The sequence below is a fragment of the Zosterops lateralis genome (assembly GCF_965231275.1).
Source record: "Zosterops lateralis genome assembly, chromosome: 31".
NCBI classification, from domain to species: domain Eukaryota; kingdom Metazoa; phylum Chordata; class Aves; order Passeriformes; family Zosteropidae; genus Zosterops; species Zosterops lateralis.
Genome location: NC_139791.1, coordinates 3659467 through 3683898, shown reverse-complemented (window position 1 = coordinate 3683898; position 24432 = coordinate 3659467). Strand labels below are relative to the sequence as shown.

General features: G+C 50.6%; 1 protein-coding gene, 1 long non-coding RNA gene and 1 pseudogene across 3 annotated transcripts in view; all 3 read right to left on the bottom strand.

The window, feature by feature from the left end:
* LOC310920682 overlaps positions 1-24432 on the bottom strand; it is a 241096-nt gene that overhangs the window by 27048 nt on the left and 189616 nt on the right. The window lies entirely within an intron of this gene.
* Positions 148-1654, bottom strand: LOC310920706 (olfactory receptor 2AP1-like; annotated as a pseudogene). The gene is made up of 2 exons: positions 1166-1654; positions 148-223 (listed from the first exon to the last, which is right to left on the bottom strand). The product of its transcript is annotated as an olfactory receptor 2AP1-like (transcript).
* On the bottom strand, positions 1039-22521 carry LOC310920705 (uncharacterized protein; the record flags this gene model as incomplete). The annotated part of the gene is made up of 6 exons (XM_083880766.1): positions 1039-1088; positions 4287-4451; positions 6118-6282; positions 7218-7382; positions 21627-21809; positions 22446-22521. The coding sequence occupies 5 exons, from the start codon at positions 22519-22521 to the stop codon at positions 4297-4299; spliced, it is 744 nt and encodes a 247-aa protein (XP_083736892.1). The 3' UTR covers positions 1039-1088; positions 4287-4296.

The following is a 24432-nucleotide window of genomic DNA, read 5'->3' as shown; positions in this document are numbered from 1 at the left end:
TCGTCTGCTCAGCAGCTTCCCCTGGATCCCAATCCCACCAGCTGAGGCATTTGCACATCTGAGCCCCGAGGCCACAGCCCCAGTGCAGGTGCTGGTGCAGAGCAGACACAGCCCCCAGCCCCAAACCCTTCAGTCCAGTCCCTGCGGTCACTCCGTGGCCGGCACCAGGGGCAGATGGGCTGTTTGGTGCCTCCTCCAGCCGCTGCCCTCACAGCCCTGGGCTCTGTGCTCAGGCACAACACAGATTTGCTCACACAGGAGGTAGAATTGAAGATTAATGAGAGCACAGGACAGACTGCTGTGGTTGGGATCCTCCCCTCACCTTCCCACAAGTCCTGTGCTATCCAAAACTGCTCTTCCCCTCCATCCCATAACGTGTCCTACACACCAGGGCAACAATCCCCTTAGTCCCAATGCTGACCTGCTCTCAGTGACTTTGGGGTTTCAAACCCGGGCACCAGGGCTGAGGGCTGTCCCAGGAAAGGAGCTGGGACTAGGTGTCCATTGCTCAGGAGCTGTGATTTGGATTGTCACTTGCCACTGTTCCTCTGAGCTCTTCTCTGTTTTGGAGATGGGCTCTTCATGAGCTGGTGGCTCTCCAGAGATGGGCCTGGGAGTAGCCAGGGCAGAGAATGAACTGAGTTTGTCCTGCTGCCATTGTTGGTGCCCTGTCTGGGTGTGCAGAGGAGTCTCTTCTCTCTTACCCCGACACAGCCCAGCAGGAGCATCAATCTCCTGAGGCAGCCGTGTTTGGAGGCTGCACACACAGGCACTGGTTTTGTGTAACAGATGATACCAGACTCTTGGGATGCCTTTCCAGAAATGCACCTTGGTTAGGGGAAAGGCTTTTTCTTGGCCTGGCAATGGATTTGTTCAGGGCCAGCATCACAGATTTGTTCCCAAGGCTGCAGATGAATGGATTTAAGAGTGGGCACAGGACTGTGTTCAGCAGAGCTCCAGTTCTGTTGATGCTCCAGGAAACATCTTCTGCAGGACACGTGTAGAGAGCAATGCAGCTCCCACAGGCAATGGATGAGGTGATGGGATGGGAGAACACGTAGTCAAAGCTTCCTTCCTCCCAGAGGCAGCTGGAAGATGCAGAACACAGAACAGGATGCAGATGTCAAATGCCAGAGTCAAACATAAGGAGCCCAGCACGACCCACGGTAAGAAGACAGAATCTGTTTTCCAGAGCAGGCTGGTGTCAGAGGAGGAGAGTTTGAACAGGGGGAGTTGTCCCAGAGGAAATGGGGGATCTTGGAGCCACAGAAAGACAGCTCAGAGAGGAAGAGCAGCATTAGCTCAGCAGGGCAAAGCTGAGGACCCAAACAGCAACACCCAGGTCGACACAGAGCTGAGGCTTCATGATGGCAGCGCAGAGCAAAGGGTGGCAGATGGCAACACAGCAGTCAAAGGACATGACAACCAGCAGGACAAACCCTGTGCAGCCCAGGGCAAAATAGAAATAGTTTTGGGCAAAGCAGCTGCTTAGTGAGAGAGTGTTCTGACCAGAACTCAGCATCACAAACAGTCTGATGCTTGTGGAGAGTGTAAATGAAATTTCCAGGAAGGCCAGGCTGCAGATAAAAAAGTCCATGGGGGTTTGCATGTGGTGATCCACACACACGAGGAAAATGGTGGTTGCATTCCCCATCCCTGTTGTCAGGTACATGAACAGAAAGACCCAAGAGAAAAACAGCTGCAGCCTTGGATCAGGCTCTGGGAAACCCTCTAGGATGAACTCAGTAACTGCTGTTGCATTTTCTGGTGCTGAATTCCCGCTCATCTTGCTGAGACAGGAACATGGCAAAAACGAGGGTGATAATTTCCCAGTCTGGACAAACATTTCAATCCTTCCTTCTCTGCTTTTTTCCTTTCCTGCAGTCCTGCTATACAGCACAGAGATTGCACTTCAGTTTGTTGCCCAGTACTTTCTAGGGTGTTGGAGTCCAGGGCATCCCTCTGGGCACCCTGGGAAGTCACAGACCTCGGTAGAGAGGCCTGGGACCCAAGAAAGAGGGTCTGGGGTCTGTGCAGGGGGGTTTGCCTGGCACAGAGCCCAGGAAGACACAGTCTTTGATTTTGATCCATGAGAAAAAATCTAACACAGAGAAGAATTGCAAGTCACAAAGGTGTTACAGAGAGTAGTGTAGTTATCACTGTGCAGAAGATTTTGTAGTTTTGGGTTTTTAGAATGTAGATGCAAAGGGACAAGATGGTGATTTTAGGGCGGTGCCCTGGGTTCTTCATCTTCTCCCTTGGCATCCATCTTCTGCAGTGACGTGGGCACAGAGTAGTTTCAGTGGATTGGATCAAAGTAGAAATGACCGTGTTAGTATAGGTGATAGACATTGGCATAGAATTGTAAACAATGGGTACGTAGTTATCTGTATAAGAGGTAGCGACCTCCCATCACAAGGGGAGTCGCCTTGTGTCCGAGCTGCTGAGAACATCATGGCCGGACACAGGAGGGGAGTCACCTCGTGTCCAGGCTGCTGTGAACATCTTAGCCGGACACAGGGGAATCACATTGTGTCCAGGCTGCTGTGAACATCTTGGCTGGACACAGAGAAAAGTAAGATAAGAACTAATAAACAACGCGAGAAACCAGAAAACCAAGACCTTGAGACTCCACTTCATTCTCGCGCCGAACACCGAGCACCGAGCTCAGCACAGAACACAGAGACACAGAGTCAGACAGCAGACCCTAAATCCTTCAGAGGTCAAGAGGGAAAATCACTCCGTTTGTACCCACACGAACCACCAGCCAGCTTTGGAATCTCGGGTGAGGAAACAACCAGATTAAACCCCGAGACCATAGGGTCGTGGCTTCCCCTCTCCACTAAGTGCCCTTCCTGAGGGATAACTCACACAAAGTTGGTAGACATGGAACTGAAAGCAGACAGGAAAGGTCCTCTGCCTCAAAGTGATCCTTCTGGGTGCTGGAGGGTTACTACATCACCCCTGGCAGCACCACTGACCAAAAAGCAGCGTGCTCACACAGGGGCAGCTGACAAAAGACCGTACTCTTTGTAATCCAAAGACAGTCACGTCAGGGGTCCCAAGGGTGGGGCCCCCATACTGGGCCCCAGCTGACGCAGTGCCAGAGTCATGGCTGGCTCCCGCAACTACGCCAAGAGTGGGCTGTTCCCCAAAACCGATCAGGAATACAGCTTAGAGCAGATGCTCTACAGCACAGATACTACAGGGCGCAGGAGGAGACAAAGATGAGGGAGAGGCTTCTCATGTAGAATCCAAGGCGGTTTATTCCAAAGGAGGGTCCAGGGACAAAAAGACCTTGAACACCTCTGTGCATTACCTTATAAACCACTAAGATCCTGGGGGAGGATACCAATTTTGGACCAATGAGGGTGATAGCATAGGGTTAAACTGATTTCTGAAGTAGCAAGGGCCCGAGAACAGGGGATCGGCTCCACTGTAACCAGGATGTTATTCCATGCTATTGTTTTAAATGTAGTATAACTTTGCTCAGGTGGTGGGGGGAGAAAGGGGGGAACACTGCGAGAACATACAGACCTTAAAAGAATAAAGTTCAGTCAGGAGGATCTGTACCGATATAATCATTAGTATGACGCATGCTAGAATTGTCGATTGTGATATTAGTTTGGTAATTAAATATGATTATTTTCTCCAACCAGAATCTTGAGCAAGAATCACACAGACCATTGTTCCTCGGGGTGGAATCAATGGAACAATGGGGTTTAATGATTAACACGAATCCTTACGTAACAAGAAAGGTATAGAATTGTATTCATTTAGCATGTTGGACAAGCCAAGATTTGAGTCATCTGTCCAGACCCCTCGGCTTCCAGAGCTCTGAAATAAAGCACCGCACACAATTTTGTGATTGTGCGTTTTTTCCTCCACTAAAAAGGGAACAATTGAAGAGGAATTTAAGGCAGGGTTTACAGAGCTTCAATCAGTTGGGAGACTTGAGGGAAGGGAACTGTTTGCATAAACCAATAGGGCTTCGAAGGTTATGGGATTTCCAAGGTGAATTTCCAGGCAGGGTTTTGGCTTGAGGGAGGATTGACAACTGGGTATGGTGACATACAAAGAATGATCTGGAACAAGGGGTAGTTTTGGGATGCGATAGACAGTGGGGTAAGAGCGCAAAACTTGGTGAAAAACCAGTAATATAGAAAGGGGATAATGGAACAAACCACTGGGAACAAACACAACACAACAAGGATGAGCTCACAGGCCTGTAGAGCAGCTTCTGCCTTCAGAGAGATGGAAGCCTGCTTGGCAATGGCACTGCTCACCTTGTTTCCTCTACAGATCTGCTCTGAGAAGGTGAAGCTCATTCTCTGCAGTCTCTGACAATTCCTGTACATCTTCTTCCAGACCTGGAGTTCTTTGGGAGAGCAGCTGGAGGTTCTTCTTCAACCTGTATTCCAGGGCCCATGCAGTTTCCCCTTCTTTGTTTCCTGTGAGAAAAGAATGATGTCACTGGGTCACTGATGTTCCTTTCTTGAGCAGGAGAACAGCTATCAGACAAAAGGAATTGCCAGAGGAATTTAATGTCCCTGACAGAGGGTCTCTTCTCAGGGTTCTCCTGTGCATTTGGTTTTTCCTTCCTCATTCCCCCTTAGAAATCCTCACCTCACAGGAATTCCATTCAGCCACAAAGGCACAATCAGGAAATAGTTTTTCCTTTCCATTCAGGCTTTTAGAAGGGAGGGGACAAGAAACCAAGAGCAAATTTTCAACCCATTTTCAACCTTTCATTTGTGCTTTCTGTAGCTCAATAAATAGAGCTCCAGCTTGGAAAAAGTGGGCCACAGGTTTAATTCTAAGCCCACAATGGCTTGAGCCAGCAGGAATTCCAGGGGTTTCCCTGGACTCTCCAGGGCTGCTCCTGGCCATGGCTTTGCTGGCTGCAGCTGCAGCAGGAACAGGAACCATGGTCAGGGAAGGCTGATTGTTCCTCAGCTTTCCCTGCCCTGGGGACAAGAGGCCATTCCCAACACACTTTGTGTCCTGCCTGTGCCAGGCCTGGGGGCACAGTCTGGGGCCAGCCACGTGTCGTGGTTTAGGATGAATTAGAGGAGAACCTCCAAAAGGAGTCCCCTATAAACAAACCTCCACCATCCCTCCCCAAAGCCCTGGGTTTGGAAAGGAATTCCTTGGAGGAAAAGTGGAAAAAAACTGTTTATTGACAAATGAAAAAAAACCACTGCCCAACACAAGGGAAAAGGAAACAACTTTGCAGATGGTACTCAAGTGGTGCTGTGAAGGGAGGGCGCAGAGCTTCTTTCATGGGCCCCGGAGATCCCCAGATATTCTCAGGTCAGGTCCAGAGTCAGTCCAATGAACTTTGGGCGGCGGGGGGAAAAGGGGAAAAAAAAAGGGAAAAAAAAAAGAAAAAAGAAAAAAAACGGAAGCAGCGAAAGCCAGCAAAAGCCAAAATCCAGCCAGCAGTAGAAGCAAAAGAAGCAGCAGAAGAAAAAGCAGCAGCAGCAGCAAAAGCAGTCCTGCCGCAGCAAAACAGCCGGCCGAAGTGGGAGGCAGCTGTTAGACATAAAAATGTAGTCATGACTTGCATAGGAGGCAGCGTCAACCCAGGACACCAGGCCACATTGGTGTCTGTGCCCCAGCTGACTCCTTCCCTCCCCAGCACCAGCTCCTGCAGGCAGAGCTGCTCTGCACAGGCCCTGTGCTCACAGACACATCCAGGCTGTGCTCAGGGAAGCTCCTCTCCCTGCTGATCATCCCTAGGGAAACAAGGCTGATCTCACATGGCACCAGCAGTGGGGCAGCAGGAGAAGGGCAGTGGGCAAAGGCACAGAGATGGGAACAGGGCTTCTAGAGGGAGGAACCTTGATAAGTATCTGGCATTGAGAGACTCCCAGCACACACCCTCTGCAAAGAGGAGGGACAGGAGAGGGACTTTGACCACGTGCACCTGCAGAGAACACTTCAGCATGGAGGTGTTTCAGTGCCATGGATCACAGGAGCTGCTCCCCAGGGAAGGACTGTCCCTCCCCATCCCCTCTGAGGAGCTGAGCAGGGTGAGCTTACAGGGTGTTTGGCCTGCAGAGCAGCTTCTGCCTTCAGAGGGATGGAAGTCTGCTTGGCAATGGCCCTGCTCACCTTGCTTCCTCTCCAGGTCTGCTCTGAGAGGCAGAAGCTCATATATAGTATCCTCCGACCATTCCTGCATATCTTCTTCCAGAGTTCGAATTTTCTGTGAGAGCTGCTGGAGGTTCTTCTTCAACCTGTATTCCAGGGCCCATGCAATTTCCTCCTCTTTGTTTCCTGTGAGAAAAGAATGATGTTCTCTCCTTGAGCAGGAGACCATCTATCTGACAAAAGGAATTCCCAAAGGCTCTGATTCACTATCCCTGACAGAGGGTCTCTTCTCAGGGCTCTGCTGTGGGTTGGGTTTTTTCCTTCCTCATTCCCCCTTAGAAATACTCACCTCACAGGAATTCCATTCAGCCAGAAAGCCATAATCTGAAAATGGTTTTCCCTTTCCATTCAGCATTTACCAGGGAGGGGACAAGAAACCCAGAGCAAATTTTCAACCTATTTTCACCCTTTCATTTGTACATTATGTAGTTCAATAAATATGTGTCCGGCTTTAAAAAGTGAGCCACAGGTTTAATTCTAAGCCCACAATGGCTTCAGTCAGCAGGAATTCCAGGGGTTTCCCTGGACTCTCCTGGGCTGCTCCTGGCCATGGCTTTGCTGGCTGCAGCTGCAGCAAGACCAGGAGACATGGTCAGGGAAGGCACAGGCCCTGTGCTCACAGACACATCCAGGCTGTGCTCAGGGAAGCTCCTCTCCCTGCTGATCATCCATAGGGAAACAAGGCTGATCTCACATGTGCCCCAGCATGGCACCAGCAGTGGGGCAGCAGGAGAAGGGCAGTGGGGAAAGGCACAGAGATGGGAACAGGGCTTCTAGAGGGAGGAACCTTGATAAGTATCTGGCATTGAGAGACTCCCAGCACACACCCTCTGCAAAGAGGAGGGACAGGAGAGGGACATTGACCACGTGCACCTGCAGAGAACACTTCAGCATGGAGGTGTTTCAGTGCCATGGATCACAGGAGCTGTTCCCCAGGGAAGGACTGTCCCTCCCCATCCCCTCTGAGGAGCTGAGCAGGGTGAGCTCACAGGGTGTTTGGCCTGCAGAGCAGCTTCTGCCTTCAGAGGGATGGAAGTCTGCTTGGCAATGGCCCTGCTCACCTTCGGTCTTCTCCAGGTATGCTCTGAGAAGCAGAAGCTCATACATAGTATCCTCTGGCCATTTCTGCACATCGTCTTCCAGAGTTTGAATTCTTTGAGAGAGTTGCTTGAAGTTCTTCTTCAACTTGTATTCCAGGGCCCATGCAATATCCCCCTTTTTGTTTCCTGTGAATAAAGAATGATGTCACTGGGTCACTGATGTTCCTTTCTTGAGCAGGAGAACAGCTATCAGACAAAAGGAATTGCCAGAGGAATTTAATGTCCCTGACAGAGGGTCTCTTCTCAGGGTTCTCCTGTGCATTTGGTTTTTCCTTCCTCTTCCCCCTTAGAAATCCTCACCTCACAGGAATTCCATTCAGCCACAAAGGCACAATCAGGAAATAGTTTTTCCTTTCCATTCAGGCTTTTAGAAGGGAGGGGACAAGAAACCAAGAGCAAATTTTCAACCCATTTTCAACCTTTCATTTGTGCTTTCTGTAGCTCAATAAATAGAGCTCCAGCTTGGAAAAAGTGGGCCACAGGTTTAATTCTAAGCCCACAATGGCTTGAGCCAGCAGGAATTCCAGGGGTTTCCCTGGACTCTCCAGGGCTGCTCCTGGCCATGGCTTTGCTGGCTGCAGCTGCAGCAAGACCAGAAGCCATGGTCAGGGAAGGCTGATTGTTCCTCAGCTTTCCCTGCCCTGGGGACAAGAGGCTGTTCCAAACACACTTTGTGTCCTGCCTGTGCCAGGCCTGGGGACACAGTGTGGGGCCAGCCAGGCCACATTGGTGTCTGTGCCCCAGCTGACTCCTTCCCTCCCCAGCACCAGCTCCTGCAGGCAGAGCTGCTCTCCACAGGCCCTGTGCTCACAGACACGTCCAGGCTGTGCTCAGGGAAGCTCCTCTCCCTGCTGATCATCCCTAGGGAAACAAGGCTGATCTCACATGGCACCAGCAGTGGGGCAGCAGGAGAAGGGCAGTGGGCAAAGGCAGAGAGATGGGAACAGGGCTTCTAGGGGGGAACCTTAACAAGTATCTGGCAGTGAGAGAACTCTCAGCACACACCCTCTGCAAAGAGGAGGGACAGGAGAGGGTCTTTGACCATGTGCACCTGCAGAGAACACTTCAGCATGGAGGTGTTTCAGTGCCATGGATCACAGAAGCTGTTCTCCCTGGAAGGACTGTTCCTCCCCATCCCCTCTGAGGAGCTGAGCAGGGTGAGCTCACAGGGTGTTTGGCCTGCAGAGCAGCTTCTGCCTTCAGAATGACGGAAGCCTGATTGGCAATGTCCTTGCTCACCTGGGGTCTTATTCAGGTATGCTCTGAGGACATCAAGATAATATTTTTTGGACTCCTGCAATTGTGTGAAAGATTTCTTCAGGGTTTTCATTTTATCCTTGAACTCCTGGACGGCTTTTTCTATCTTACATTCCAAGGCTTTTCTGATCTCCTCCTTCTTTTTTTTTTCTGTAGAAAAAGATTGATGTCAGTGGGAATCTGACATTGCTTGTTTGATGGGGAGACCACCACCCCTGCCTGACAATGATGAGATCCTCTGTTTAAAACTCTCTTCTTGAGGGTCTCTTCTTGGGTCTTCCTACAGGTTGGTTTTTGGTTTCCTCTCCTCCAGGCTGTCCTGGTCTGTGCTGGGAAAAGCCCACAGCTGGGACATCTCTGCACCTGGGGTCCTGGGGTCCTGGGCATCTGCATGGGGATGGGCAATACAACAAAGGACTGGCTGGAGGCCATTGGAAATGGGAATTTATGGACAGCTGGGATTGTTTGTTCTGACTGCACCAAGACCTCATGCACGACAGTCCTCTGGATCTCCTTCTTGCTTGGCAGGAGTTTCCAGGTAGTGTGGGCAAGGCCTGGCACACACCTGCAGAGAAAGGCTTCTGCCTTTTGTCCCTGTAGCTAAGCCCAGGATGAGATTCCTCCTTTAGTGCTCCAAGAGAGGAAAGGAAATCCCAGAAGTGACATGCTATGTCTTTGAAATCATTGCAAATTGCGAGGAACACCCCCATTAGAGTAGGACATGTCTCTGGTCAAAGAACATCACACCTCTGACCAAACTGATCCCACTCCAAAGGCCAGGCCTTCTGCTGTGCTCTGAAGGGGTTCTGCAGGCAACATCCTCAGGGGAGAGACCTCCATGGCCTCACTTCTCTCAGGGATAACACATCCCATCCCAAAGGTTCCCAAAGATGGCCACAGACAAGAGGAATGGGATCCAGCACGCTTACCACATTCGTGAAGCATCATTTGTATGCCTTTCATACCCATATAGCCAGCAGCCACCATTACTGGACATCAGGTACATAGGAAAATAAAATCAAAAAGAGGACCTTTAACAAGGGCCTTTCCCCAAGGAACTCCAGGACCACACTGAGCAGGTTCTGGGGCAGAACACATCCCACAGCCAGCCCAGGAACCATGAGTTTGTGTGGACCAGGAGCCCCACAACAGTGCTGGGGGGTTTCTGACCCTCGGGGCCCACTGAGACTTTCCTGGGCCAGGAAGCTGCCTCAGCTGCCACAGCCCTCAGGCACCTCAGTCCCACCAGAGCACAGCCACCCACAAGAGGGTGAGACTCCTCTGCCTCACACTCCAGGAGCGGAGAGGGAGCTCCCAAGTCCCTTCACTGTCCCTCAGCACATTCATTTCAGCCTGACTCCCCAAAGCCTTGCTCAGCAACACCCCCTGCTAGAGTAGGATGTGTCTCTTGTTAAAGAAGGTCACCCCTCTGACCAAACGATCCCACCCCGAAGGCCAGGCCTTCTGCTGTCCTCTGGAAAGGGTTCTGCAGGCAACGTGCTCGGGGGAGAGACCTCCACTGGCTTCACATCTCTCAGGAATAACACATCCCATCCCAAGGGTTCCCAAGGATGGCCACAGACTAGAGGATCCATGAGTCCACACTTACAGACTCAAACTGGCCTCCTTGGACACGCTGCCATAAACTCTTTTTTTTTTTTTTTTTTTTTCTCTGTCACATGAGAAGAAAAAAGAAAAACGAAAAAGTGGAATCTTTGCTATGTTATTTCCCTAAGGACTTAAAAAAATGCACTGAAGAGCTTTTTGGGACACATATGTGCCTTATACTACTCAAACCTCTGATCCACTCAGGGTTTTTTTAAATTACTTATTTTCCCTTCCATCACTGTCTAAACAGAAGTAATACTTATGTTACTTACATAAGTTCTTTCCAGAAAGTTGAGCCATGTTCTTGTTTCTGATCTCCTGTTTCTTTTTTTCAAGGTTCACTCTGAAATGCAAGGGAAAAGAGAGACAAAATCTCTGTGGTGAGCACACGACTAGAGAAGATAATGCAGTTGATAAGATGTTCTGCTGTACTCCCAGCTGGTCCCTTTCCCCTCTAGTCTGCTCTGGAGCTCTGAGAATTCTCACAGGCACATACATCATCTCCCTTGGTCTGACCTTCTGCTTTTGCAGAGTGCAGAACCTGGTGTTCAGCTCCAGCCACAATTTTCCACAGAGGTAAGAGATCATTTTCCATTCCTTCAGGCTCAAATCCTGGAGGTTATCCTGACCAACTATAAAGAAATCTATGGAGAAAGGAAAAGTGACCTGGCTGGCTGGCAGATGCCCACCAGACTTCTCTCACTCCCCCTCCTCAATGGGACAGCAGGAAAAAATACAACTGAGGAGCTCACATAGAGCCTGGGACATCCCTCACCAGTTGCCATCATGGGCAAATCAGACTCAACTTGGGGACAATTGCTTTGTTTTCTCTGCAATTCCCAGTAGAGCAGCAAACTGAGTAACACAGACAAAACTGAAACCACCTCACTCCCACTGCCCCCTCCTCCTGGTTGTGAACACACCTGGTGCAGGGGGCTGGGGGCAGCTGCAGTGCCAGATGCAGGTTGAACTCCAGGTGGGAGCCTTAGACAAGAGCTCGTGAACTGCCAACAAAGCACTACAAAAGGCACCAAGAGTGGTGGCACAGCTGGGGAAGGGACACTAAGAGACCCAGCAGGAGCCCAGGGCTCGGGAGGAAGACACAGACTTGAGCCTTGGGCATGTAGACTGTGAGGGGATAAAACTGAGGGGTTCCTTTGTTGTGGGAACAGCTCAGGCTGCTCCTGTGTTACTGCACTGGGAATAAATGGCTTTATGGAATCAGGCACCTGAGACTCTGCTGTGGGAAACCTGGGCTGGAACCAGGGAGGACACAGAGGCTGTGTGGCACTGGGGGATGTGAGGAGTCCTGCAGGGCCCATTGGGGCACTGGAGCCACTGCTGTGGAGGGGCTCTGGTCCCAGCACTGAACATCTCTGGTGGCTGGAGTGTGATGGCCAGAGAGCCTCAGGAATGGTCAGACTGGGAAGGTTCCTTGACCCCCTCTTCTGCAGAGCTGGCTGCAGAAATACAGCCTCTCTGACCCTTCCAACAAAGGTGCCTGTCCCTTCTGACCGCAGCCATCAGAGGACAATGACGAGCTGAAGGCAGGAACAGGGACTGCTCAGGAGTGAGGAAAGGTGTGCTCAGGGCACAGCACACAGCTGTGCTTTGCTCTCCCTCTCTTGCCCTCCATTTCCCTGTGCTGTCTGCTCCCTGTGACTTTTTTTTTTCTTTGCTCAGGGCCTTTTTCCAGAGAAGGAGGAGGACCATCACTGAATTAAGGAACCCCTTGCCAGAAGCTGCTGCAGGTCAAGAAAGCTTTCCTGGTGTTCAACAGGAGTCACAGGCCCAGGGCCCACGGCTGTCACTCGGGTCCAACCCCAGGACTGAACCCTGCTCTATTTCCTCCCACTACCTTTTCCTATTTTTCTCTGGTCTGAAAGGAGGGAAAGAATAGAAATGGCATAAAACACTCAATATTTGAGGGGTTTTTCTCCTGAAAGCAGAGCAATAGAGTGATGGCTTCTTAAACAGTCACAATGAATAGATGATGCGCACGTGGAGCTGTCCTGAATGTGCCTCTGCTATTGTGAACACAGACATTTACCTCAGATCACCACTCATGGAATGATGGATATCCTTCCAGGAATGGGTCACCCCACTTCTCACAGTCAGAGACAAATTGTTCTCTATGATGTCTCTCATAATTAGAAGGAGCCCTGACAACTGGTTTAGACAGGAACATTATTTTATGCAAGGCCAGATCTGCAATCCTGAGCCAAAGCTGAAGCTTTAGGAAAAAAAAGGAGGAGAGGGGAGGAGAAGGAAAAAGAAAATGAAGGGAGGAGAACAGGGCGGAGAAGGGAGGAGAAAGAAAAAGTACAGCCAGAAAAAAAAAAAAAAGAAAAGGGAAAAGAAACTCTTTCTTCTGCATTGTCAGCGATGTCTGTGTTGGCCAGAGATCAACAGAGTCTGGTCTGCAAACAGAGGCCAAATAAATTAGACATTTTGAATTATGCATTGACTCTAGTACAACGTTAATACCAGTGTTTGAGCTAAATCCAGAAAGACTGTATGAGTGGTGGTGAAAACTCATTATGCTCTGGTTGGGGTTCCTAAGATGAGATATTGTTTTAATTTTTATATTACTAAGTCAAACTCAATGAAACAATAAGTCATTATATTTTCAGATTTAAAATTTATCCAATCAGCTAAGACCAAAGAAACAAACAATTGCCCATAATGAAATCATGGCACCCAGGCTGTGCCTAATCAATATGCTACTTACTTTTTACTTTTCTCCCAGTTAATGTGCAGCAAGAGTCACGGCAACAACTTTTGCTATCAGATAGAAAAACATTAAATATATAAGGCCCGAATTGACAAATTTTTCTCTTTGTAGGAATGAATTAGGTACTGGATTCATATCTGTAGATTGTGAGCAGGAAGGGACAATAGACTTTGAATGGGAATTCTATGAAATATTAACTTTGTGGTCTCCCTCCAACCCTTCTTGACTGACACCCCCCCACCCTCTGCAGCACAGCTGGGCCTGGATGAGGCAAAGGCACTGAAAGCCCTGAGGGCTCTGGAGGGCAGCAGGGCTCCTTCAAGCCTCAGCAAAGCCCAGTGAAGGCCCGAGGATGGCCCAGGGAGCAGTGTCCTTTTCCCATTCAATTCTCTCTGGCAGAACTGGACATGGCCCTTGAGGGGCCCCAGCAGTGCCCAGCCCAGGAAGATGGTCACTGCCCATGAAATCTTGTGAGGAGGGGGTGTCCCTGCTGTATATTGCCAATAGCGATTCCATTGGCCTTGCCCAGAGGGGAGACTGCAGGTGCAGATTGCTCTGCTGCAGATACTTCTGTTTGGGCAGAGCGACACTTCTGTTGTTGGTTTTGTTGCTGCAGACACTGATATTCTTAAGGAAATGCCACCAACACCTGGAGGACAGCTGGAGGGTTCCCACCTCAGTGACCCACCAGTGCAGTGGTTCCTGACTGCCACGGTGCCTGTGTCGCTGGGCAGGAGTGGTGTAAATGTGCTGGGCAGAGGGGTCAAACCCTTCCCCTGGCTGTGCTCCTGCTCACTCAGCCCAGGGTGCCTTGGCTTTCTTTGCTGCTGGCTCACGTGCTCCACCTGCCATGTGCTGCCTCTTCACCCTGGAGCTCGGTCAGTTCAGCCAAGAGCCTCAGGAGATGAGTGCTTTATTCATGGCTCCTTGGAAAGACCATTCCTGCCCTTGGCTGCCCTTAGGGCCTATCAGATTTCCTCAGCTCCTTCACCCTTTGCAGCTGCTGCTCCTGCCACCACCTGGTTCAGCCCCCCAAATTCATCAAAGTCTTCTCCTCTGCAGCCCCAGCTCTGTGCTCTGCTGCTGGCCTGAGTCCCTGCCCTTTGGTGCCTGGGACACCACTGTTTCCTGGCTGTGACAGCCCAAGCTGGCACTGATGAGCACATCCCTGACCAGCTCTTCCTCGTGGGGCAGGACCAGGTCCCCGTGAGCACCCCCCTCCCTATTCACCTACCAGGCAGCTCTGCTAAGGCATCATTCCAAGGTCCCCCACGCTGCTGGAACCCTTTGCTTTGCCTGGCCATGAATGCCAGGGCAGTTGCCATCCCCCACAGGAACCTGCTCCCTGGCCTGGAGACTCCTCCAGGTTGCTCCCAGAGCTCTTCTGCCAACTCTCCCTGATGATCAAGGAGTTTCTAAACTGCCAAGACAGTGTCCCCCCTTTCTGACTCCTCCACTGCTCACTCACACAAGTCAACCTCTGCCTGTCTTGCGGAGGGGCTCCATGTATCCCAGATGCTCTTCACACCTCCCATCCTCATCCTCCCTGGCACTCCCTGTGGCAGAGCCTCTCCCCTTCCACTGCCTTCCACCAGCACTCAGGCACAGCCTTTCAAACCATTCAGGGATGGTTTTGGCTCAGAAAAAACCCAAATGTAGGCAACTTCCGCGATCAAAACGAGCATCTTTGGATTGTCCGGAGCTCCGAAACCCCAATTCAGGAGCTTTTGGGCTCAGAAACATTACTTTCTGGAGCAGAAGGAGCAAGCCGTGGGGAAACAGGGGAGCAAGGGGCTGGCGCTTACCTGGGACAAGGCTGGGAAGAGGCAGCTCTGCGGTGGGGTGCGAGCACGACGGGGCTCGTCCCGCTCTTCCTCGCCGCTCCTCCCGGTTATATCTCATCTGCCTGCTTCCGTTCCCACCCCCACGGGCTCCCCCCTCCTCCCCCCAGCACATTTCTCGGTTTTACACCCATTTCCCGTAAATCCCCAGAAAAGTGAAAGTGAAAATGCTCCGATCAGCGATCAGCTCCCTGGGCTGGGTGGGGGGAAATGGGCACAGCCAGCGGCCCCTCCCTGCTCCTGGAGGCCTCCCGGAGGCACCGGGAATGCACTGGGAGGGGACTGGGAGCAGTGGGAGACCACCCACGGTCTGGTGGCAAACAGGGCACATGGCTTGAGTTAGGGGCGTCAGGGCTCTGGAACACTGATTTCGGGAATGTCATGGCTTAGAAAACCTCTGCTTCATTCGTTTGGGTGCTGCAATGGTGATGTAAGAGCTTTGGAACCGAAAGAGGCCAGCGGGGGGGGGGGGGGGGGGGGGGGGGGGGCGGGGGAGGGGGGCGGGCCCTGGGGCTCTAGAACACTGATTTTGGGAGGGTTTTGGCTATAGGAAAAAAACAACTTCGGGAGCTCTGAGTCTCAAAGAAAGCAATTCAGGGGTATTTTGAACTCAGAAACAGCAATTTAGAGAGATCTGGAGCTCAGAAACACCCATTTAAGGTTATTTTGGTGTCTGAAACACCAATTTAGGGAGCTGAGAAACACTCATGTAGGGAAGATTTGGGCTCAGAAGTATCAAATGAAGAGGTTTTGGCCTCCAAGATCAAAAACCTGTTTGGGGAGGGTTTTGCTCACAAGGGCTGGAATACAAGTATGGGGAGACCCAGCAGTCTGACTATATCACACTGCCCAAACCCACCACAGCAAGTGCTGTGTGCCTGTGCTGGTGAGAACCACCAGTGGATGACTGCAAACATACCCTGTGTCCCTTGTCACTGCCTGGGGACGCTGTCCTGGGCCTTGAAAACAAGTTCTGGGGACACAGCACTGCAGAAAGAACGGAACCACACAATAGAAGGCATTTCCAAAACAACCTTACAGACACCAGGCCAAGAAGCAGGCACTGCATGGATTTATGATATCCCCTGTGATGGACCAGCCTCTGGAAAGATGGAGTGATGGAATGGGCTGGTGAAGATGACAGTGAACAATGGGTGGTGGCACTCTAACATTCTGTTATAACTGATGTAATTCTTGCATCAAGAACAAAATGAGATGAAGTGAGGTATACCAAAATGTTTTTCACTTTGAGAAATCACGCTGAATAGGAAAAGATAGTGATATTAATTTAACACCTCCAGATTCTTTTGTTCAGGCTTTAGAGAAGAAAAAAAAAAAAAAAAGAGAAAAACAATTAAATGTTGTTCTGTGTGCAGCATGGGACACATCTGCTCTAAGCATTTAGATTGTCAAGGGAACGAAGGTTTAAATGCAGTTGCAAATCCAATGCATAGAGGACTAAGAAGGCTGGCTGCAGGCCCAGATAAAGATAAAGAGAAGCAGTAAAGATAAGAGAACATTCAGGGGGAAGGTAAAAGTTGCCTGGCTCCTATTTTCATCTCACAGTCCCCAGTGATATTTAAATACAACTATAGGAGATCCAGAAAACCAAAGATGGTTTTGATATAGGTAAACAATCTAGTATGGGCAGTACATAGAAAATGGAAAAAAGCAGCAGGAAGTGACTAGACAGAAAGTAACAGCAGTTAGAGAAGAAACCAGCAAAGGACCCCTGCCCCAAGGAGGGGGGGTCTCACGGCAAAGAAATGGGTCCCGTTCCTCAACCTTCATTAGGAAGACTGGGAACAAATCAATGTGCATATTGTAAAAAGGAAGCAGGAGCATCCTCACCTAAAACCCAGCACTTCTCTAAACCCTTGTATGGTCATATTTACAGGCAAATGGACATGTCCTAAATGAACCAGCCTAATCTTCTGGAACTAAAGAACGAGGTCATCTTTGTGAATAAAAAAAGCTGATGTGGCAAGAAGAAAGAAGAGGCAGAAAAGTTGCTGACAGACATAGGGGTGTGAACCCGAGTAAAATGATGATTACAGTCTCAACCAATTAGATTAAGAAAAAAAAGTGTGCTTGCCTCGTGGATAAGACAGCCACCAAAAGTGAAGCTACCAGTCAAATAATGTCTGACTCTGTAAACCAAGACAAGAAGTAAATACAAACCATGTTTTGAAGCACAATTAATGGGTTTTGCTAGATTCATATTGAACCGTGCAGGGTCCTTTGTCTTCTGTCCTCAAACCCTCTTGTGGCAATAGCAGAGGATCCGTGAAGGGGACCAGAAGTTTCTTCCCCAGCAGAATCTGTGGTAACAGCCATGCTGGGAAACGGAAAACTGCACAGCGAGATGTGTGCGGGACCCCCGGCTCTGGGGCCTGGAACCGCCATTCCCTGCACCTGAGGCACCTGAATTCCCCTGAGCCTCCACTCCTGGGCACCTGGATCTCCGTGAACCCCCAGTCCGGGGCACTGGAGACCCGCTGAAACATCTTTCCCCAGCACCAGGACTCCCCCCTGCCATGCCCCCTTATCTGGCAGCAGGACCTGTGCTGCTATTACAGCACATTATCCTGCTCACCCTTTTCCCAGATATCCTGCCTCTCCCAGCCCCCTCCTTTCTCCTTGACCCTGGAAGTCCCTGCATCCCTATTTCTACTTCTCCCAACCCCCAGCACCCCCTTCTTCAACACTGGAGAACCCCTGAATCCCCATTGCCCGCCGTCCCAGGTCTCGCCACCATGTGACCCCTCGCTTTCCTTGACTATGTGGACTCCTGGGACCCTCCTTTCCTGGGCACAGTGACCTCCTGGAACCCTCATCCCACCTTTTCCAGTGCCTGCAGCCCCCTTTCCTGTGCCTCCATTCCTGTGCATGGAGACCCCCCTGCACTCCCTTATCGGGCACCAGGACCCCCCTGCACCCTCCTTCACAGCCATCCCAGCTCTCCCAGTCCCCAGGCCGCTCCTTTTCTTTGGTCCTTGGACCTCTTGGAACCCCATTGCTGTCTTTCCCTATCCCCAACCCCACCTTCCTGCAACGCTGAGGACCCCTGGGAATCCCATGGCCACACACCTGGGGTGTCTCCACCCCTGTGACCCACCTCTCCCTGACACTGGAGACTCCTGAACCCTCTTTTCCTGTGCACAGAGATCCTGCACCCCCTATCCCACCTCTCCCAAGTCCCTGTCCCCACCCTTTCCTTGACCCTGGGAGCCCCCTGAACCCCTCAATCTGCCTTCCCTGCACCAGGACCCCACTGAAACCCCATTTCTGGGCACAGGGACCCCTCTGCGCTTCTTTTTCTTGCACCAACCCTCTCCTCCTCCCCGCCCCCCACCCCCCAGCACCTTTCCCGGGCATCTCACTTCTCCCAGCCTACAGATCCCCCCTTTTCTTGGGCCCTGAGAGTCCCTGGACCTCCATTCCTGCCTTTCCCAACCCCCTCCGTTCCTCAATGCTAAGGACTCCCAGGACCCTCCTTCCTGCCCATCCTGCATCTCCCCAGCTCACAACTCTCTTTTTCTTTACCCTAGGGTCCCCAAACCTACTTCCTGGCCTTACCAGCTCTCCCAATTCCCACTTTTCTTTACCTCTGAGCTCCCCATGGCCCATCAGCCTCTCACCTTGGGCCCCCCCCGCCAGGCCTCCCAATCACCTCTGTGTCCCTCCAGTTCTCCACCTCCTGTGTTACCTGTGAGTGGAGCTGTTGGAGCCCATCCCAGGGGTCCCCCAGTGTGCCCACAGGGTACCTGGATGGGACCCCTTTGAGCACTACGACAGCGAGCAGGGAGGGATGGAGCCACAGGTGCCAGGGATGGCAGCCGGAGCCCAGCCGAGATACTGGGATAGCATGACCTGGATCCACAAGGTGAACCCATGCATGGCTGCTGGGACCCTGGAGATGCTGTGGGGCCAGTACAACCAGAGTGGGAGGGAGTGGGGGGAGCCGGGGGGGGGGTTCCAGGGCATGGGATCCATGGGGCAGGGATATGTATGGGACTCCATCACACTCTGGGGCTCCATAGGGCTGGAAAGGAGATTCCTGGGGCTCCATGGGGCTGAAAAACAACTCCATACATAGGTCTATTCCCGCTTTTCCTAGGTCTCCACACCCTGCAGTGACTTTCTGGCTGTGACCTCCTGTCTGACCGGGAGCATCCGCAGAACCCTTCAGTATGGCTACAATGGGCAGGATTTCATCTCCTTTGCCTCAGAGACCGGGAGGTTCGTGGCGGCCAATGGCACAGCCGGATCCTTCAGAGGCACTGGGAATTCCAAGGGTACAGGGCTCTTCAGTGTTACCTGGGATTTGGGAGAACAGAATTTGGAAACACGGGAGTTTGGATAGGAATTCTGTTTATGGTTTACATTTCCAAGGGGGTTCCATGGGAGTATCTCATCATCTCTCCATTCCAATGGGAATTCCAGGGATGGATCTCATCCCCATCCCATTCCCATGGGAAGTCCATGGATGGATCTCATCATTATCCAGATTTCACAGGTCCCCAGTGTTCATGTGTTCAGAAAAGTGGAACATGAGATTCTCACATTGTCCTGCCAAGTGTACAGATTCTACCCCAACACTAACAATTGTTGTGTATGCATAGGTCATACTCTAAAAATACCAACTAATCAAAAAGAAGTTTATAAAAAAAACTCTAGAATATTTCATTAAGTGCAAAAGAATTAAGAAAATATATTCAATAGGTTGATCTCATGGATTTGAAATTTAAATATGACCATGAAAAAAATAAATTATATAATCATCACATCCTAGCATTTATGTTTGATACATAAATTTTATTCCAAATTTTACGAAATTGGTTTTAACAAATGTGTAAATTTGTTGATAACTATTTTCTCTAGAAATCTCAAAAAATTAATTTTAACTCTGTTTCCATAACATTAAAGCTTTATTTAGTCGTATTGAAGTACCAAATGATTTAATAACTTTAGATATTTTGTGTGGTGGCTAGCAGCTGGCCTGGAGGCCTTGTAGTTATAAATAATTGTTATTATAATTTTATAACTGCAGTAGAACTAATTATATAACTGCCTCAGTTATATAATATATATAACTCCCAGTTGGGGAGCAGGTCTAGGCCCTTGGGGACACAGGCAGATATTGGCCATTTAGCTGGGTGGCAACTAATTCAGCCAATCAGGACTAACCACACGGGCTTCCAAATCTATAGAAGGAGAACAGCACTCAGTTAAAGTTGGCTGTTGTCACGTGAACTTCAGTGTGTTAAGTCGTGTGTCTGTCTCCGAATCTGTGACAATTTTGATTGCATTTGTAAATGCTTTGTGATTCCTACAAGTATTACTTTAAAATGCTCATGTCTTTACTCTGATTGTCACGGTGGGTAACAAAACTTTCACCCTGTATATGACTTAATTTTCATATGATTATGAAATTGGTTTTGTTTACCACTTCCTACCTCTTCAAGGTAAAACATAAATAAGTAAAAACAATTAGGTTTCATTACATCATTGTTTCCACAGACAATCAAACTACTGTAAAACATATGTGTATTTGTTTAGATTATTGTAGAATTGTCTAACACTTACTACATTCAGCAAAACTGAACTTCACTGAAGAAGACTGAACCGAGAAGCATAAAAGAAATGGAAAGTCATTGACTGTCCATTGAATTCCATAAATTGTTACAACCAAAGAACTACCTCCATGAATTCTTCTTTGTTCCTGGTTTACATCTCAACCGCCTATGATTTCAAGATTCAAGGAGTGAGGGAACAACCTACCCTACATGGACTAATAATTTAATTGTCCCCAATTAGCATAAACACTCTAAATTCAATGACATCTCTTATAATCTTTTAGTTTGCCGCTAAGAATTTTTCTTTTTCTTCCCAAACACATATATCTGTGTTACATAAGGTGAAGCAAGGACAGGTGCTTCTTATCAATATCAATAAAATGTTCAACATCTTTTAAAGAAATAATACAACTTGGGAAAACAATGTGTATCAAAATACTCAATGATGGTACACACACATATGAAATTGGATGCTTTATAGCATGGAGGCAAGAGATACCTGCACTATCACTCTATGAGGTAAAACCAGTGCCTCTAATTCACAGGGGTGGATTGAGGCAAGAGCTCTGCCCAGCTTTCCCCAGGGAGAGGGAGGAGCTGGATCACTCAGGCGCTGATTCCTGCCAGAATGAGAGTGAGGGCAACGTCACCCCATCCTGTGCCCATTCCACCAGATTGATACAGTTGTGGAGTGCATAGACAGTGGGATCTGCTCCAGGATCTGATCCCAGTCCAGAATTGCAACTGATCTTGCTCTGGAATCCTGCCCTGATTTGGAATCCTTCTCTGATCCCACTCTGTCCGTCCTGCCCCAATATCCCTCTGGAATTCCACATGAATCCTGCTCTATCACTGTGGTTGAGCTGTTGTTTCCCGTGTCTTTTTCTGCAGAAAGAGAAGATCAATGAGATTACAGGATGGATCACACAACAGGATTTATCCCAGGCCAGTCCTGGGATCCACCTGGGGGGGATCCAGAGCTGGACCTGCCACTGGCACTCACTGGCAGCCACGTTGTATCCATTCCTCTTCTTCTTTCCAACAGAAAAATGACAAGATCAACATTCACAGAGTGGTATCCCCAGAACACTTCTGTGCACATTCATGCAACTTCCCAAACCTCATCCTGGGGCTACCGGATTGGAGTTTCCAGACACCAAATCCAAATCCAATGGAGAAGATGATGGCAGACACAGCAACCACCAGCAGGATGAGATTTCAGCCAGATTCTGGCTCTGGGAAGCACAAGTGGGTGAGGAGGTGAATGAAAACCCCCCTCCATGCCACACCACACTCCTCAGTTCCACATTTCCAAAATCCCAATTCCCACATTCCACATTCCCAGCCTCACCCCACGTGAAGATCCCAAGCTCTGGCATTCCAGGATGCTCCATCCAGCCCTGATACTGCTCCTCCGCCAACACCACGATCCTGGCCCAGGTGTGGAAGGTGCAATTGCTGTTGGGAACAATCCTGTCCCATTCCATCTCCTGATTCCAGCTGATCCCAATGGTGCTGGGGTAGAATCTGTACACTTGGCAGGACAATGTGAGAATCTCATGTTCCACTTTTCTGAACACATGAACACTGGGGACCTGTGAAATCTGGATAATGATGAGATCCATCCATGGACTTCCCATGGGAATGGGATGGGGATGAGATCCATCCCTGGAATTCCCATTGGAATGGAGAGATGATGAGATACTCCCATGGAACCCCCTTGGAAATGTAAACCATAAACAGAATTCCTATCCAAACTCCCGTGTTTCCAAATTCTGTTCTCCCAAATCCCAGGTAACACTGAAGAGCCCTGTACCCTTGGAATTCCCAGTGCCTCTGAAGGATCCGGCTGTGCCATTGGCCGCCACGAACCTCCCGGTCTCTGAGGCAAAGGAGATGAAATCCTGCCCATTGTAGCCATACTGAAGGGTTCTGCGGATGCTCCCGGTCAGACAGGAGGTCACAGCCAGAAAGTCACTGCAGGGTGTGGAGACCTAGGAAAAGCGGGAATAGACCTATGTATGGAGTTGTTTTTCAGCCCCATGGAGCCCCAGGAATCTCCTTTCCAGCCCTATGGAGCCCCAGAGTGTGATGGAGTCCCATACATATCCCTGCCCCATGGATCCCATGCCCTGGAACCCCCCCCCCGGCTCCCCCCACTCCCTCCCACTCTGGTTGTACTGGCCCCACAGCATCTCCAGGGTCCCAGCAGCCATGCATGGGTTCACCTTGTGGATCCAGGTCATGCTATCCCAGTATCTCGGCTGGGCTCCGGCTGCCATCCCTGGCACCTGTGGCTCCATCCCTCCCTGCTCGCTGTCGTAGTGCTCAAAGGGGTCCCATCCAGGTACCCTGTGGGCACACTGGGGGACCCCTGGGATGGGCTCCAACAGCTCCACTCACAGGTAACACAGGAGGTGGAGAACTGGAGGGACACAGAGGTGATTGGGAGGCCTGGCGGGGGGGGCCCAAGGTGAGAGGCTGATGGGCCATGGGGAGCTCAGAGGTAAAGAAAAGTGGGAATTGGGAGAGCTGGTAAGGCCAGGAAGTAGGTTTGGGGACCCTAGGGTAAAGAAAAAGAGAGTTGTGAGCTGGGGAGATGCAGGATGGGCAGGAAGGAGGGTCCTGGGAGTCCTTAGCATTGAGGAACGGAGGGGGTTGGGAAAGGCAGGAATGGAGGTCCAGGGACTCTCAGGGCCCAAGAAAAGGGGGGATCTGTAGGCTGGGAGAAGTGAGATGCCCGGGAAAGGTGCTGGGGGGTGGGGGGCGGGGAGGAGGAGAGGGTTGGTGCAAGAAAAAGAAGCGCAGAGGGGTCCCTGTGCCCAGAAATGGGGTTTCAGTGGGGTCCTGGTGCAGGGAAGGCAGATTGAGGGGTTCAGGGGGCTCCCAGGGTCAAGGAAAGGGTGGGGACAGGGACTTGGGAGAGGTGGGATAGGGGGTGCAGGATCTCTGTGCACAGGAAAAGAGGGTTCAGGAGTCTCCAGTGTCAGGGAGAGGTGGGTCACAGGGGTGGAGACACCCCAGGTGTGTGGCCATGGGATTCCCAGGGGTCCTCAGCGTTGCAGGAAGGTGGGGTTGGGGATAGGGAAAGACAGCAATGGGGTTCCAAGAGGTCCAAGGACCAAAGAAAAGGAGCGGCCTGGGGACTGGGAGAGCTGGGATGGCTGTGAAGGAGGGTGCAGGGGGGTCCTGGTGCCCGATAAGGGAGTGCAGGGGGGTCTCCATGCACAGGAATGGAGGCACAGGAAAGGGGGCTGCAGGCACTGGAAAAGGTGGGATGAGGGTTCCAGGAGGTCACTGTGCCCAGGAAAGGAGGGTCCCAGGAGTCCACATAGTCAAGGAAAGCGAGGGGTCACATGGTGGCGAGACCTGGGACGGCGGGCAATGGGGATTCAGGGGTTCTCCAGTGTTGAAGAAGGGGGTGCTGGGGGTTGGGAGAAGTAGAAATAGGGATGCAGGGACTTCCAGGGTCAAGGAGAAAGGAGGGGGCTGGGAGAGGCAGGATATCTGGGAAAAGGGTGAGCAGGATAATGTGCTGTAATAGCAGCACAGGTCCTGCTGCCAGATAAGGGGGCATGGCAGGGGGGAGTCCTGGTGCTGGGGAAAGATGTTTCAGCGGGTCTCCAGTGCCCCGGACTGGGGGTTCACGGAGATCCAGGTGCCCAGGAGTGGAGGCTCAGGGGAATTCAGGTGCCTCAGGTGCAGGGAATGGCGGTTCCAGGCCCCAGAGCCGGGGGTCCCGCACACATCTCGCTGTGCAGTTTTCCGTTTCCCAGCATGGCTGTTACCACAGATTCTGCTGGGGAAGAAACTTCTGGTCCCCTTCACGGATCCTCTGCTATTGCCACAAGAGGGTTTGAGGACAGAAGACAAAGGACCCTGCACGGTTCAATATGAATCTAGCAAAACCCATTAATTGTGCTTCAAAACATGGTTTGTATTTACTTCTTGTCTTGGTTTACAGAGTCAGACATTATTTGACTGGTAGCTTCACTTTTGGTGGCTGTCTTATCCACGAGGCAAGCACACTTTTTTTTCTTAATCTAATTGGTTGAGACTGTAATCATCATTTTACTCGGGTTCACACCCCTATGTCTGTCAGCAACTTTTCTGCCTCTTCTTTCTTCTTGCCACATCAGCTTTTTTTATTCACAAAG